Here is a 15,235-nt window from a genome sequence, read left to right as displayed (position 1 = left end):
TGTATGTTTATTCCATTCAGACATGACTTGGAATTTACCATGCTTCAGTTGAACAAGGGGTTAAAAGGAAAGAGCAGGTGACACCTTAGTTCCCTGACTCAGTACAGGCAAAAAAGAATCTGAAAATTTTAATATTCACATGAAATGGCAAAAGTCCAGAAGGGGACGTAATTACTTACAGTATTCCAAAGTGGAATGAGTGACAACAGCTCACACCCAACATCTTAAAACTCCATCATGGTGCAAGTTTCCTAAAACCAAAATTACTGAAAATCTAAAGCATGTCTATTTTACTAGATTCTCCCTCTTTAAGGACAACCATGGTCTGGCCTGATAATTAAATACCCTTTTGCATGAATATATAAATGGTAAATGCTTGAAGTTATATAAACAGAGGCCAGTGGAAGCCTAAAACCGACACCCACCACTGATGCGGCTACCATTTTGGATTTCCTATCGTGCCCCAAAATGGGGTAGTTACAGTCAGAGCAAGGCAGGAAAAACTTGGGAGAAGTGTAATGTTTGTTAATTCCAGTAGAAGACATCACCAAGACATGTGGGACCATCATAATGAAGAGGCCAGCAGCTAGTTCAGCCAGACTTCTCCTTTACAGAGCTTGGCCTTGGGCTCCCTTCCCTACCTCCTCACATTCCTGATCCAAGAAAGCCAGAGCTGAACCTGGCTGGGTCACTCCAGGTCTATCTAGGTAAGCAAGAGGAAGTGGCCAGTTTGGAGAGACTCTCAGGCTGCCAGGAAGCCTTAAGGCTTCCCATGAAGATAAACACTGTCCCCAAAAAGGAACACAAGTTACACATAGCTTTAAAAACTCAAGTTCAAGAGCCTCTAGCAAGTTACAGCTGAATTCTTCGGCGTTTGTTCATCTTGGATATAACGATTGGAAACCCACCTCTCCGAATTGAGGCCAAACTTTTAGACCTCACATTAGGTTCACGATTCAGTCACATATGGCCTTCAACAGTCACCACCAGTTAAAAGAAACTCCGCTAAGAAGTTTCAGACAGAAGGACAGGGGTGAGGGTGTGGCTTGGTTAACCGCATCAGGCATCTCAATGCCAGGAAAGCTGGAAAAGCAGAGCCATCTCTAAATCTCACTTGGATAAAGCAAAAGTATACAAAGAATGCAAAACCTAAGGCAAAAGTCATCCCTCCAGGAAAACAAAATAATAACAAAGACCATAGGCATTTTTTTCACAACCACATAAAACCCACTCAACCAGAATCATTTGTAGGATAGCCTGAAAAACTTTCAAACAATTGCTTCTGAATTGCCTACTGAGACAAGTCACCCTGCTGAGGATCAAACCAGCACAGTGGAAAGTAGCACACAGGCTGTATTTCCCACCGAACTGAAGACACTGGCACCCCAAAATCAATTTCCCACATTTTCTTTTAAAGACTAAAATTAAACAGCATTTTTAATGGAAATGTACAATTAAGCCAGACTCTGATGAAAGAGGGAGGGTAGCCTTGTAGCAATTACCCTGGATAAGTAAACACCCAAAGGAGAATGCAAGCAAGAGGGCTACTAGACACATTTTATTGAGAATGCAGACATTAAACAAAACTCTTCCTGTTTAAACACTACCCCGGCTATTTCATAACCATATAATTATTCATTAAGTCTGATAGTGGAAACATCTCCTATTGGACTGGTCTAGTTACCTGAATTCTCACTCTCAACTGGGTGGGAAAGACCTGACAGGACCAAGTCTTCAGTTATGGCCTAGGGTGGGGCCAGTCACAGAGTAGGTTTAACCAGTGTTCTAACTGGTTAAAATAAAAAGACAAAATACACACACATACAGACTTCGAATTCAGATGAGAGTAAGCCAATATAGAAAGTGTACAAATACAAATTCTCTGGGCTTGCCAAATTCTTTGCTCTAGAAGTAATATTAAACACAGCTCTTTGTCTATGAATTGTGAAATACTTTATATACTAATAAAGAATGTGTACTTCATTGTGTATTTAACTGCATAAGCCTGCATTTGGTTTAATTTACCAAGAATAAGTCCTTGTTCCTAAGCTAACTATCAAGTTACAGTCAACTCTTAAATATTAACACTCATATTGAGGAACAAAGATGCAGATAATACAAAACAGAAGATTATTTTAAATCATTCACTCTTGGTATGCGGATATATTCTTTTTTTTTCTTTTCTTTTAACTTGCAATTAAATGCGTATGGCTGATATTATAGCATTTACAATACTCCTAACAAAGGACTTAAACCATGCTGGAAAAATCTGACTTAGGGAGGTCTCCGTGTGGACCCCTTACTGAATTTCTCTGAGCTTTGGACCATTGGTCCAGGACAGCATCATCTCTTAGGAGGTTGCCAAAAAATTAGTTACCGGAAACGAACAAACAAAAAAATGCAAACTACTTTCTTCCCAGGTTGTTTCTTTTCAGAATCACACTTTGTGGGGGTGGGAAAGTAATTAAGGGTTTTGGGTTGGAAAAGCCCTTTTATTTTAGCTCCTACTGGGCTGGTGTAAACAAAGATGTTGCTAATGTCAACAATGACTTAATTAACCAGCATAGGTGACAGTGTCAGGAAGAACTTGAAAGTAATGTCGCCTCCTGCTCAGGGTAACCAGGCTTGACTATACTTTAAATAATTAGAATCTTAATCAGAACGGTACTTGGCACCGAGGACTGGCCCCCTTGAGTCACACCCTTCACAGCTGGTTCTCTACAAAAAAGAAAGACCAAATGAAAATACTCACTTTTAGTCTGGAATATTAACAACTAAAGTCTTTGCTAGAGATTATTTTCTCCTTCTCTAGTCAGTCGAGTAGAGTCAAACCTACTGCTACCATTTCAGAAAGTGTCCAGAAGATAAATGGTATATAACAGACGATGGGTATGATAGGAAGCTGTATGGTAGATGAAATGATGTGATACGTGGTATGAAGATAGATGAGATAGGACAGTACAAAGCCGAGACAATTGGAAAAGATTCTCTAGTGTTAGGGTTCAGGCTCCCTCCTGGAACTTAGTCACGTTTTAATCTGGGCACATTTTTCTCTGGCCCAGCCCAGTAGAGGTTATCTGAACGGAGCTTCCAAATTAGCAAACCAAAAAGTCTTCCAAGCTAAGGCCGGATGCAACAGGAGGTCAAGGTTGAATTTATTTTAACCAAAGCTATAGTTATATTCACCATGCAAGACAGACAGTGACTGCCGGCCACACATGGACGGGGGGCTCTGTCTGTCTCTCTCCAATTCGCCAAGACCACAGCCTAAACTGAAGCCACTCTACTTAGTCTGTTTCCAGTCGTTCAAAACTCCTATTTCTCATCTATAATTAATACCCTCCTAATAGTCTCTGACACCAAAGTAAGGTTCTTGGAATGGAAGAACTCGTCTTAGGGCGCAAACCAACACCAACGTTGGACTAACAGACAAGGGAAGAGCAGACTCTACAGAAGGCAAACACAGCTGCCTGGAAACACAAAGGGCCTCCTTCGTCAGAGAGAAACTTTCTTCTCAATTGTCTCCAAAACCCTAGATGTTTCTTGACATTGTGGCAACTGACAAAGCCAGCCCACAGGAGTGGGAAGATGCATGTGCCCAGCTCCCTGGGAACAATGATGCTAACATAACCCAGGTGCTTATTAGATGCCAGGCCCTGTTATATCCAGGCACACTTAAATCTCCCAGCAAGCTTTGGGGGTAGGTTACCTGAAGGCTTCTGAGGATATTAACATTCACTTAACATTAATGAAGAGACCCTGAAGATTGTCTTGGCCAACCCTCAGATGAGGGAAGAAGAAACTGTAGTCCAGGGGTTTGCACGCTTTTCCAAAGCTGCCCCCCTCGGCAGGGTTTTGCACCTTCCACTTTTTTAACATCTCACAACTCTGGATGCAATCCTCAAAGGAGCTATGAACCCAGAAATACGCACAGAAGGAGATTCGCAAAATATGACCTACCATTTCAGGGAATTCAGGGACCTCCCCTCAACCCCCAAGTGCGGCCACAGATGCCAGGTTGGGAAGACCTGCTTCCAGTAATACTCACATTGTTGGATACGTGTTTTTACACGAAGAACCCCTGTGGGGACTTCATCCCTGTCCACTGTTTTTCCCTGCTCTCTGCCACACCTCTTTCCTCCTGTCTGTACGTGCATATTTTAAACTCTCTTCAATAATTAAATACGATAAAAAGAAGTCCTCCAGGACCATTTTACACTTTATGTTGAAATAAACTCCCAATAATGCTGCCCCAGAAGTCTAAATGAAAAATGACAGTTTATTCCTAACCTGGCCCATTCCTGGGCTCACACTGCAGGAAATCCCAGCCCGGCTGCCTCGGTGTGGCTGGGCCATGCATGCACTCGGGGGAAAACCAGCAATTAGAGAAACATCCATTTTAATTATTAGCAAAATTAAAGAAGTACAGGCATGACTTTCAGAAACTGGGAGTCTTTTCTCTCATATTAAGTCCTCTAAAAACGCATCCCCCCTGCAAACGACATTCTTGCTTATGTCACAGCACATGTCACAAGGAGGCAGTCCCATGACCATCAGAGCTAGAGCCTGTGAAAGCCTCAGACACGATTCCTACCAGATTCCCCTTCCCGGAGACCCAGAAGCTGCTGCAATGTCACCACACCTGTCCATTACAAAGCCTCCGTACAGCTCTGTAAGAAAAAGGGTACCAGCCTCATCTCAGGTCTCCATCTCAGGTCTGCTTCTGGTAAGCAGTGCTTCCGCATTAGAAAAAGATCTGCCTTTATCCTTTCATGGCTCAGGGTCTCAGCAGGCGCTCCTCTCAAGGACTCTCATCTCATATGGGGACACAGCCTTCCTTCCCGTATGGTCCTGGACGGGCTGGCTTCCTCTTCCGTGCAGGGTGCCTTTCCAGAACAGCTGAGCTGACCCCAGACCACTCAGGCCCGTGGAGGGCCCCCAAAGCTCACCAGGCACCAGGTGGGCTCTCAGCAAACAGGTTCATTAAGTGGCGATGAGTGCTGAGATCTGCCGTTTTATTCTCGGATTACCACTCGAAAAATAACTCAGCTACCAATATTCCCTACTGATGACAGATTTCAGGGCTGCACCAAGTCGAGGCTTGGCTACCGCTGTCTCGGAAGGACCTGGAAAAGAGGTTCCAAATCTGCCCAGTGGGATAACTTGGCCCTGTTCAGTGCTCGCAACTGCCGCTGTGCCTTTAAAATTCAATTTCCGAAGCTGAAACAGCTATGCAAGCCCTGTTAGATCTGGAAGTTCTCACCGATTCGGGAAAAGCCCAGGTACATTTCAAATTGCCCTAAAATAGAATCTGCCTCTCTGTGACGTATGGCTGAAGTATTATGAATTACAATGGCTGAAAAGAATGTAATGTGTCAAGCCTCTCTGTGCTGAACTTCAGAAGCTGCTTTTTCTCCTTAGACAATGAAAATAAAATGTCAGCATTTCAGATGTTGGCAATTTCCCCGAGTGGCTCCTTTCATCAGAAAATAGCAATTCTTTACACTGTGTAAGCAAGGCTCTCTCCAGTAAGCATGCTACTGCAGGGAGCTGGCGATGGCATTCGTCTACAAGCTCCCCTTCCACAGCTCTCCCGGGCACTGGACAGACACACTGCCGCTGCCCCCCTCACCCCACACAGAGAAACGCACACACCGAGAAACCACCAAACTACACCACTCTGCCTGCAGTGTTACAGCCAAAAACCTTCTCTGCAAAATCTGACTTAAGGGAATCAGAGAGCCGGCTCTCCCTTACTTTTAGAAAACTCATTTACAACGCAAGGGCAGCTGATTCTCAAATGGGCCTTGACCCACGTGCCACTTCCCCAGACAAACCCTGAAATGAACTTGGTACCCTGAAAGTGAAATTAAATAACTTACCTTCCGGCTCCACCGTGGTATCCTCAACTAAACTGAAGGAGGGCCGGGCCAGGGACAAGGTTGCCATGGTGACCACAACCAGGCAGATGAAGCGACCCCAGCTGACCATGGTTACGGTGCCAATCCCCCGTCCTCTGCCATATCTCCGTGTGGACGTTAATCCCATCTGCACACTTCCTCTACCAGCATGGACTGCCAGCAGCAATGCCTTCAGCCTGCGGTGGGCTCAGGAACCAGGGTGCCGCGGCAGCTGCTGCTGGCCTGGCTGCTCCTGCTGCAGCCTCTAGAGGAAAGAGATTCGGCGAGTCAGTGAAATCTTCCCCAAAGCCAATTCGTTTCAACCCAGGTGGGTTACACAGGTCTTTTTCATTATCTGTAAATGCCTTCCATCCGCACCTCAGTCCCAGGGGTTCCCACCAGACCGGTCCATGGCATGTACTAGGTTGATCGTTTAAAAAGCCTACTTTTAAGAAACAGAGATAAAAAACTAGCTACAGGACACAGATACGTGAGGCCACTTCAGCTAGGCGAAGTGTACTCTCTTCTCTTATCCACTGTCACCTCTCCCGCCCTCAAAAAGCAGAAGCAACGTGACCTTAGTTTCAAGGGCAACTACAAAAGCAAGTTAACAATGCTGGGCTGGCATACCCAGCCTCATTAACTTCTCTTAGGCCAACTGGGTTTTAGAGGTGTCTGCTTCTAGGGGCTGGAGCTGAGCAGGTTGCTCCGTCACTGGAGCCCTCAGGAAGAAAGGAGACCAGCAAAATAAAAAGAACCCCAGGACGGCGACCAAAAATTCCCACCAGTTTACACTTGTCAAGATTCATTTTCAAATGCAGAAATGTATTTCAATCTTGCGCCAAGCAGCCACTTACAAAGAATGAATGGAACTGCAGTACATTCAAAGCAGCTGATCCAAAAAGAGATTCAAAGCCTGAATCCCCTTCCCCTGTGAGTAACGGCAACCCAACCAGTGGGTTAAGAAACGGAGGAGATGCAAACTCTGATGAATAACACGGGTGTTTATTAATGACGATGACGCTGACAATGATATGTAAATTATTGTCAAGGTATGTGATTGGGCCAATAACTTTCAATATGCTAATCTATTGGCTAAAATTTCAGAGTACAAGTTACAATAATGCTCGACTGACTATTTCATTCACCCATTTGACCCAAAGGCAAAGAGAATTTTCCAAGATTAAGATATTCCAAATAACTTTTTATTGGTTCAGTATTAATTACCAAGTGTAGAACTGAACACAGAAAGTTTAGAGAATTTGATTCAAACAATCACAGATTCTGTGAACTATATATGAATGAACCACATTTTATAGGATTAGGGGTAGGGCTTGGAACCTTTGATATAAAAATCTCTGAACTCTGCAGTTTTTGCATGCAGACTTGATGTTTCAAATTATAATGTAGGATTCCAACACTGTTAAGCCTCCCCAAAGCTACATCAGAAAAACTTTTAGCCTTGACTAAGGATTAAAATGGGCAAAGGAAAAGAGGATGCTGTACCATTTCCAGAAGAAGAATAAAGACAATGTCTGCTTCAAGGAAAGCACATGTGAAACGGGGTGATTCACGGCAAAAGCAAGCAGTGTGTGCGCTCACCCTGTGTCTTCAGATTGCCTGCAGGATGTCTTGGCCAACTTTTCTCTCCTCTTAAAAGTTAAGAGCCTCAAAAGATAATTCCATATCTATTTCTACATACGTGTGGGAGGAAAGCACACAAACATTCTCACTGATTTACTAAGTATTTCCAGAATGCATGGGAATTTTCTGTCTCTAACACAACTTCAGGAACAATCTTAAATCCTAGCTGGACAGTGGGCCCCAGGTTCCTTCCCCGGCCCCCTCACTCACCTGTCCCAGCCCAGATGAGCTTCCTTTGCTGGGACAGTGGACTGTGAACGACCTCAGCTAAATCCCAAGCCATTCGCTCATCCCATCAGCGTAACCCAGAAACTTGAATTTTAGCCATCTCCGGGTCCAGGACCCGCAGCCCCCGCCTCTCCAAATCTCTGGAAACTGGAGGCCTAGGGCAGCAGGTCTGCACAGCTCCTCACCAGGGTGGACAAAAGTATGGAGGGACCTCCTAGGCGGGATAATTAGGTCCCCAGGCTCAGTGTTGGGAACACAGGCCCAGCACGCCGCTGGCGGCCACAATCCCGGCTTCCTGCCTTCAATACCATAATCCTTCCTGGAGTCTGAGCCTCAGTGAAAGCCCCAGCGTGTTTATTTTTCCCCTTGAAAGGGAACTCTCTTCTCCGCCAGGGCGCGGGAGGAGTTGTCACCCTCCCTGTGATGGATGGCTCTTCGTGGCCACCCGTTCCCCTGGTCCATTTTCACCTCGGCACAAGCCTGCCCTCAGATAGTCAAAGCGACAAGCGAGCAAGCCTGGCTAGAGAGTGGTCCCTAAGCCAGGTCTGCGCTGGGCTCCTAGGCTTACTAGAACATTCCCGAACCCCCCAGGCTCCAAGAAGGCAAGCCAACAGAGTGCCCACCTTAACCGAGCTCCTACCCCTACGTAGTTGTCTGTTGGCCGGTGGGCTCACCCAGGCCGAGCACTCAGGCACTCTGTTCCCAGGAGATTTCATATCAGCCAAGAGTGGGGGATGCCCAGGTTCCCCAGAGGGCAGATCCACCTCCTGGCTCAGAGCCTTCCCTACACTCTCTTCTCCCCAGAGCTGAACAGGGAAGGGAGCTCTCAAGGAGTCAAAATCGGGGGTGCTGGGGAATTCTTCAACATACTACAATCTCAAAAATACAAAATACAGGCTGAATCAGGACCACCATCCCTCCCTGGTAAAGCTGGCAAACCAATGAGAACGGGCAGCAGCTTGGGGAGAAGTCACCACCACCAACCCGGCTTCATTATAGCATTTCTTTCATTTGTTTGCCTGGAATATCGTGGTTTTCTCCTCCTCCCCGGCACTAAAGAACTCAGAGAAATCTGCATTTTAATTGACATTCCAGGGAGAGGGAGAGGGGCGCCTGATTGCTTTTCTATTCAAACTAAACAGGCTTTTCAGATGAAAATGAGTAGAGGCCAGTGAAGATTTACAGGGATTTGGGACCAAGGGGACAATGGGGTTTTAAATGTTGATAGCGTTTCACACCAAACACATAATGGGTGAAAGTAGGTTTGCCTTTAAGGGTAGGTTTTATTGAACTGGGCGAGAGGAAGGAAGGTCCAAAGAAGAGTTTACAGGGAAGCGGGCTGCAAGGGGAGCGGCGGAGGCTCATCGCTCTCAGGCTCGAGCCGGACCCCTGCGCCTGACCCTCTGGCCGCGAGGGTCCGAGCCAGCGCCGCGAGGGTCCGAGCCAGCGCCGGGCTGGGCCCTGGGCTGATTCCCTGGCCCGGCCCCGTCGCTGAAAGAATGAGCGCGCAAGTTAGAACTCGCCTGCGCTTTCGACATCTCCGAGCTGCTGCAGGCATAGCAGGCAGCGAACTAGAAAAAGTCGGTCCAGTTCGCCCCCTAGCCCCAGGCGCGCTGCGCTCCCTCCTGCGCCGACAGCGGCTGCGGGCTCAGGGCGCCCGGCAATCGCGGAACCGGAGCAGCCCTCTCCCCAAAGGTGCCACCCCCGAGCATCACCAAACCTACGGAGGTATCACCGGCCCCACCCCAGCGGCTCCCTTCCGGAGAACAGCCCTCCGCTGGGGCCTGGATGGGACGGGGCGGGCACTCCCCGAACCCCGGAACGAGGCACCCCGAATGTGTCCCTCCGAGCCCCGGACTTGCGGAGCTGGCCACCAGTGAGGCAGCACCGCCGCTCGCCCGCCAGCTCTGGGGTCGGAGGATCGCGCTGGCCGGAGTTTGACAGGGAGGTGGGTGTCAGGGCCAGAGGCAGATGTCAGCATCTGGATGGGGGTGGGAGAGGAAGAACTTCCCAAAAGCCAGCCGTCAGCAAGCACCCAGCTCCCCCATCACCTATGCAGCCAGAGAAAGGACAGGGAACAGCCTCCACAGTGCCAGTCCTCCGCTCGGGGGACGGTGCACCCCGCGTCCCAGGCTCCCAAGACGCCCACCTTCCCGCCCCAAGAGGCTCCCCAAGGCGCCTAACAAGGCGATTACCTTGAATGGCAACGCTCCTTGGCGATCGGTTCTGTCCCCGCGCCTGGCGTGCGTCGGGATGGAACAAGCGACGAGATCTTCCCCAAAAGTGGTCCTTGGGTCCTCGCCCGCGCCAAGGCTCCGAGGCTTCACGCGCACGCCAGGCTGCGGAGGCGCGCGGGCATGACGCCCCTGGGCTGCGCTCGGATTTGGGGAGCGAGAAGAAGAAAGGACTCAGGCTCAGCGTTTCCTCCACCAAACTTTGCTCGCAACTTGCGAACGCTCGGAGCGCGCAGGAAAACGGCGGCCTCGGGGCTCCCCGGGCTCGCGGCCGGGCCCCGCCAGCCTGGAAACGAGTCGCCGCGCCGGGCCAGCAACGCCGCGCGCAGACCCGGCGGCGCCCGAGCTTTGCGGCCGCGCTTGCTGGCTCGTCCGCCGCTCCGCACCCGCCGCCCGCCCGCTCGCTCGGCTCTCCGCGGCGCTCTCCGCTGCCGCAGCCGCCCGCGCCGCCGCCGCCGCCTCCCCCTCTCGGCGGGTCACGCCCCCGCTGAAACCCGAGCCGTTTCCTGGACGGCGGCGCCCGCTCTGCCAATCAGAGCCGCGAGCCCGGCCGCCCCGACTCCGCGCGGCTCCCGACGCCTCCGAACGGCCTTGAGACACCGGCCGGGAAGGCGAGGGACCCGGCCACCACCGGGACGGAGCCAGGCAGCAGCATCCTCTGTGAATAAGGCCCGGTCCCCGCGCACCGGCCCCCCGCCCCCTTCCCTCCCTTGGGAGTTAGCCTGACTGATGGTTTGCCGGGTGGTTGCGTTACGTTGTTTTATTTCAAGTCAAAACAAATGACAGAATGCCTGCTCTACCCCCTGAGAGAGACTTTAAAATGCGTCTACGTGGTATTGGGGACGGGGGAGGAGGGGCGGGTGGGGAGATGTAATACAACTGAAACTTTGAGAGAAGAGGAAGCAACTTGGCAATGCTTTCTGGACGTGGCACTTCTCTGTCCTTTAAAACAACAGCAATGAGAAAAGAAACGAATACTTGTGGAGGCCCTACTATGGGCAGGGCCATACATCGAATAGATTATCCCTGTTAATCATCACAGCCACCCTGCAGCGTAATATTCCTAATTCTAGTAAGGAAACTGAGGATGAGAGGTTATCTGTCCAGGGTTAAACAGCTGGTTACTGAAGCAGAACCCGACTTTGAATCTGGCTCTGTTAGAAAAAATCCAAAACTTGAGGGGAAAAAAAATGGTGTTTGGTAATATATATTTGGATCAATAAAAAGAAATTTGGAAGATTCTAAAGGCTCAACTCTGCTATAAATAGCTGTATGACCTTGAGCAAATCAATTCCTCTCTCTGCATCTTAAGATTCTTCAACTAAATGCCATGCTGTAACTGGTTGAAGTTCATATTTTCCATTTACCTTTTCCACTAGGCTGTGTCTACGGGATAATTTATTCTTTAATATACTTTCTCTCCTTCATCACTCTTCCAGCTCCTAAGCAGTGGTGCCTTAAGTCAAGACAATACAGATAAAAAACCTTAATTGTTTTTCCTTAGAAAAGGTCATTAAACCCAGAAGTGCTTTTGAGTCCTGAAGATGGATGGAGCAGCAGTCCCAAACTGACCTGGGAAATCGACTTTTCCTGCATTTAGAAATACAGTTGCTCATGGGTCACTGACACTGCACACTTCACAACATTTACGAAAATATTTTTTCAAGGTGCCACATCATTAGAAAATCATTTTTCTTCACGATACATCTTAGAGAACTTTTATGTAAAATTACCTAAAAGCCAGGAGTAACAAATCCATTGAAATGGTTCAGGCAAATGGCTCTAAAGTTATATTTTGGAAATTTGACAGCAAAAGTAATAGCTTGACTCTGAAGCAAAGTTATCAGTCCACATGCTTGGAGGAGGGCTATGTTTTTGGGTCAAATCTTCTAACCTGGCTCAGTTCCAGAACCTTTTAATTCACAGACCCCTCAGCCAGGTGAGCCTCAAACATCCACCACACCTGAGTTGTTCTGACCATATCAATACCTTTCAACTGCTCAGACCAGGAGTCACGAAAAGAGACACGGCTAAGTGTCTGCCTGCTCGGACGGAGGCTGGCACTTACATCTTTATATTCCCCGCCAGTGGGAAACTCGAGTGTCTCAGGGCAGAGTCCTTACCCATCCTGCAAGGAATCCATCAGCCAATTGAAAATGCCGTTAACACATTCTCACATAAATTACTGGTGCAGGAAGCTGTCGTCCCTATCCCCCATTCATCAATGGCTCTATGCACGCCGAATAAAAAGGAAGCCTTCTGCTGAAAATGACAAATAAGAACACCTACTTCAATGTCCAGACACAGTTTGCAGAATTTATTCTTTATAGGGATGGAAAGACACCAATCCATCAAAAGCCCTTATTCCCTGAAGAATGTCCATTTTTAAGTGAGCAAAGCCCACAACAGCAAAAACTCCTTGGTTTTGAGAAAAGTAAAAGCATATTTGGAATTTAAAAAAAAAAACAAAAAACGATTCTGTCATCATATTTAGGCTTCAAGTGACCTCAGAGGGTCTAGGGAAAGCTTTCACACCAGTGGAGGCGTCTGAATGAGAAAATAATCTCTTTACAGTTTTTTTCTCTTCCCTCTTCAAGTGGCTGGAACCCCTTTTGTCAATGGCCTCCCGTGAATGGTGTAGCTAATAAGCCTATTAATGAGCTTCCACGGCCGAGTGTGAATAGGTAAGTAAGCCCCAATCTGCTGAGGTTCAGGGCCGAGGGCAGAAAAGCCAGCAAGAACTAAAGGTGACAGTTTGAACTGAACCAAGAACGCCGGCACCAGGTTTCAGCTGAAAGGACCGCCAGACAAGGCCACATTCACAACCCCTCCACCCCCCGCTGAGGTCCCTTCTCCTCACAATTTTCCCCCCTTTACAAAATTTCTTGAGTAGTCACCCATTTTTTTTCAAGAGCCCTTGAGATGCCCTTCCTTTTTCACTCTAGTAATGATACATCAATGGAAGGAAGAAAAATGAGGACACCAAAATTCCGATGCCCCATGAGTTTCAAGAAGCAAACTGCTGCTAGCCCATTGGTTCCAGGAAGAGAAAGGGGGAGGAGGTGGGAACCCTGGCTGCCCCAGGCCCCTCTCCTTTAAAGATTTGGAATTTCTCTTTTAATAATTTGTTTTTTAACGGGTGGGCTGTTCCCTCACCCAATAGAAAAGTCCGATGAATAAAAAGGCTACTGACATTTAAGTGCTAATGAGCCCTTTTAATGTGGTTCTGAGCGCCCTGTAAAACTATGAATTTCATTCTTTAAGCTACATCTCAATCATGTCTGTAAGGTAAAAGCAGCATTCGAAAGGAGAAATACACAATAGTCCAAGGACTATGGTGAGAGTCATTCTTCTTGGTGTGGGGAGGGTGTGGGGAACGGAAAGCTTGGACCCATCTTCAGGGAGCTTATGACATGTGGCCTGAAGCAAAATCGTGAATCCCAGCACGGACCATTATCCATGATTCTAAACTTAGAACAGGGCCAGAATCTCAAAGCCAAGACTTCCCTGGAGAAAAACTTAAGTTATCTGAGTTTTCCATTTTTTGAGCTATAAAATTAGGAAAACAATGGTGCCTATCTTGTAGCAATTTGCCAGGGTGACGCAAAGCATTAAAAGATTTAAGGTACGACACACATGTAGACCTTTTTATTCAGATGCTCCCCACGATTCCAGAGAAACTCTTTGGCGCGTGGGAAATGCAATGTGCTTCCTATGATTGTTACTAGCTGTTATTATTATTCTCCCTTCCTAGGATTACTGGAAGAATTAAAGTGATTCAGTGAAGAGCTGAGAATCCACTAGCAACACGTGGATATTATTACGAACCTGGTTTTAAGAGTGTCTGGAGCCATCACTGCTGAATTCCCCATCTCCTCTCCGCCCCAGCTGACAGGCCTGGTGGTGCCCACCCAAGACCACCCTGAGATGAAATGTGGCGGGGAAGGCAGCAAGTCACACAAATGGCCATCCAGTTAGAAGGCTTTACAACGTTCACTGGTACCCACTGCCCAGAAGCAGCCCCCAGGAATGGTGAGGGAGGCAGAGGGGGGAGTGTTGGGTAGAAGACACTTTTAACACTGGTGAACAACTTAAGAAAGAGTTTCTTTGACAACACGGGGAGTATCTGAATAAAAACGGCCACTATGCCCCGCTCCATTGGTTCACTGGATTCCCGAGTGGCTTGAGTAACAGGGGTAGGTCCTCCTAGGGAGGCCAGGCCCAAAGGTGAGGAAGTGTGTATTAAGCCATCCTGTTGACTCCCGAATTTTACAGGGGGGGATATCAGGATGCAGAAAGGGGAAATATGGGCTCAAGGCCACCACACTGGTTAGCAGCAGTGAAACCCAGAAATCTGGTCTCCTGATCAGGATGGGGTTCATTCCAGTGGCCACCAGAGCAAGTCAACCACTTTCCCCTGTTTGTGCCAGGTAATTCAGCTTTTTCTAGGTGATTCAACTCAGCAGAGAACTGAGATATTTTGAGTAGAATTCATTGTCACCCAAAATGTTAGTATTTTCAGAGAAATTACCTGTTCAGCATGGGTTTAGCCCATTTCTCCATCAAGCGCTCCAAGAGGAATTTGTGTGAGGGTTATTATTACTGTTAATGTTTCAAAGAACCTTCAAGTTCAGGTGCTTAAGACTTTCCGACATCTCTTTCACACACCTGCAGTTTCATCAGTTGAATCTGTACAGTCTCCAAAATAGAGGAAGAATTAACGGCCAACATTTGTGGTTCATAAAATGATTCTTATCAGTGATATTATAAAAACCAATGGAAATGGAAGATTCTGAAGAATTGCTCAGGTTTGCCTTTGAAAAGTTAAGGCTTACAAATCTACCACACATTTGCTATTTGCAACTGGGTAACCAGGTCTGTTACTCAAGACGCAGTGGAGGGGCAATTTGGGAACCTTGAGTGCATTCTGGTTCAAGAAAAGCAAAAATTGCTATAAAAGATAGTGGGAGGGGGAATAATTGGGAAAATGTTACTCTCACCTCAACACTGTCCCCTAGTGCCATCCCACCACCCCCCACCCCCGCCATGCTGAAAGTTTCTGCCTGGCATCTGCCAGTCTGAACACATGAAGGAAACCTGATTGGTCAATTCACTGGCTGGCCAACCCAGCCAGATGTGACATCTACAAAGCCCAAAGTCACAGGGCATCGGACAGGCAACCTTGTGCCGTGGAAACAGCAGAAGGCCAGGGCGCCCAAGACCTGGGTT

General features: G+C 47.7%; 1 protein-coding gene and 1 long non-coding RNA gene across 17 annotated transcripts in view; one reads left to right on the top strand and one right to left on the bottom strand.

Annotated features, from left to right (window-relative positions):
• Positions 1-10,463, bottom strand: part of FGFR2 (fibroblast growth factor receptor 2) — a 100,723-nt gene extending 90,260 nt beyond the window's left edge. For 6 of the 16 annotated variants that reach the window (XM_032490753.1, XM_032490752.1, XM_032490764.1 and 3 more), the window contains exons 1-2: positions 9,968-10,461; positions 5,883-6,165 (exon numbers count right to left, since the gene is read on the bottom strand). In XM_032490753.1, the coding sequence (XP_032346644.1) occupies positions 5,883-6,048 (166 nt within the window). In that variant the 5' untranslated portion in view covers positions 6,049-6,165; positions 9,968-10,461. Of the gene's footprint in view, positions 1-5,882; positions 6,166-9,967 lie in introns of those variants that run through there. The other 10 variants (XM_032490751.1, XM_032490760.1, XM_032490763.1 and 7 more) reach the window with 6 other exon arrangements.
• Positions 9,392-14,428, top strand: LOC116666961. Its single transcript, XR_004323754.1, has 3 exons — positions 9,392-9,720; positions 12,604-12,690; positions 13,761-14,428. It is a non-coding gene; the product is annotated as an uncharacterized LOC116666961 (long non-coding RNA).
• Positions 14,429-15,235: the final 807 nt, after the last annotated feature.

The sequence above is a fragment of the Camelus ferus genome, chromosome 11 (genome assembly GCF_009834535.1).
Source record: "Camelus ferus isolate YT-003-E chromosome 11, BCGSAC_Cfer_1.0, whole genome shotgun sequence".
NCBI classification, from domain to species: domain Eukaryota; kingdom Metazoa; phylum Chordata; class Mammalia; order Artiodactyla; family Camelidae; genus Camelus; species Camelus ferus.
This window is presented reverse-complemented; position numbering and strand designations above follow the sequence as displayed.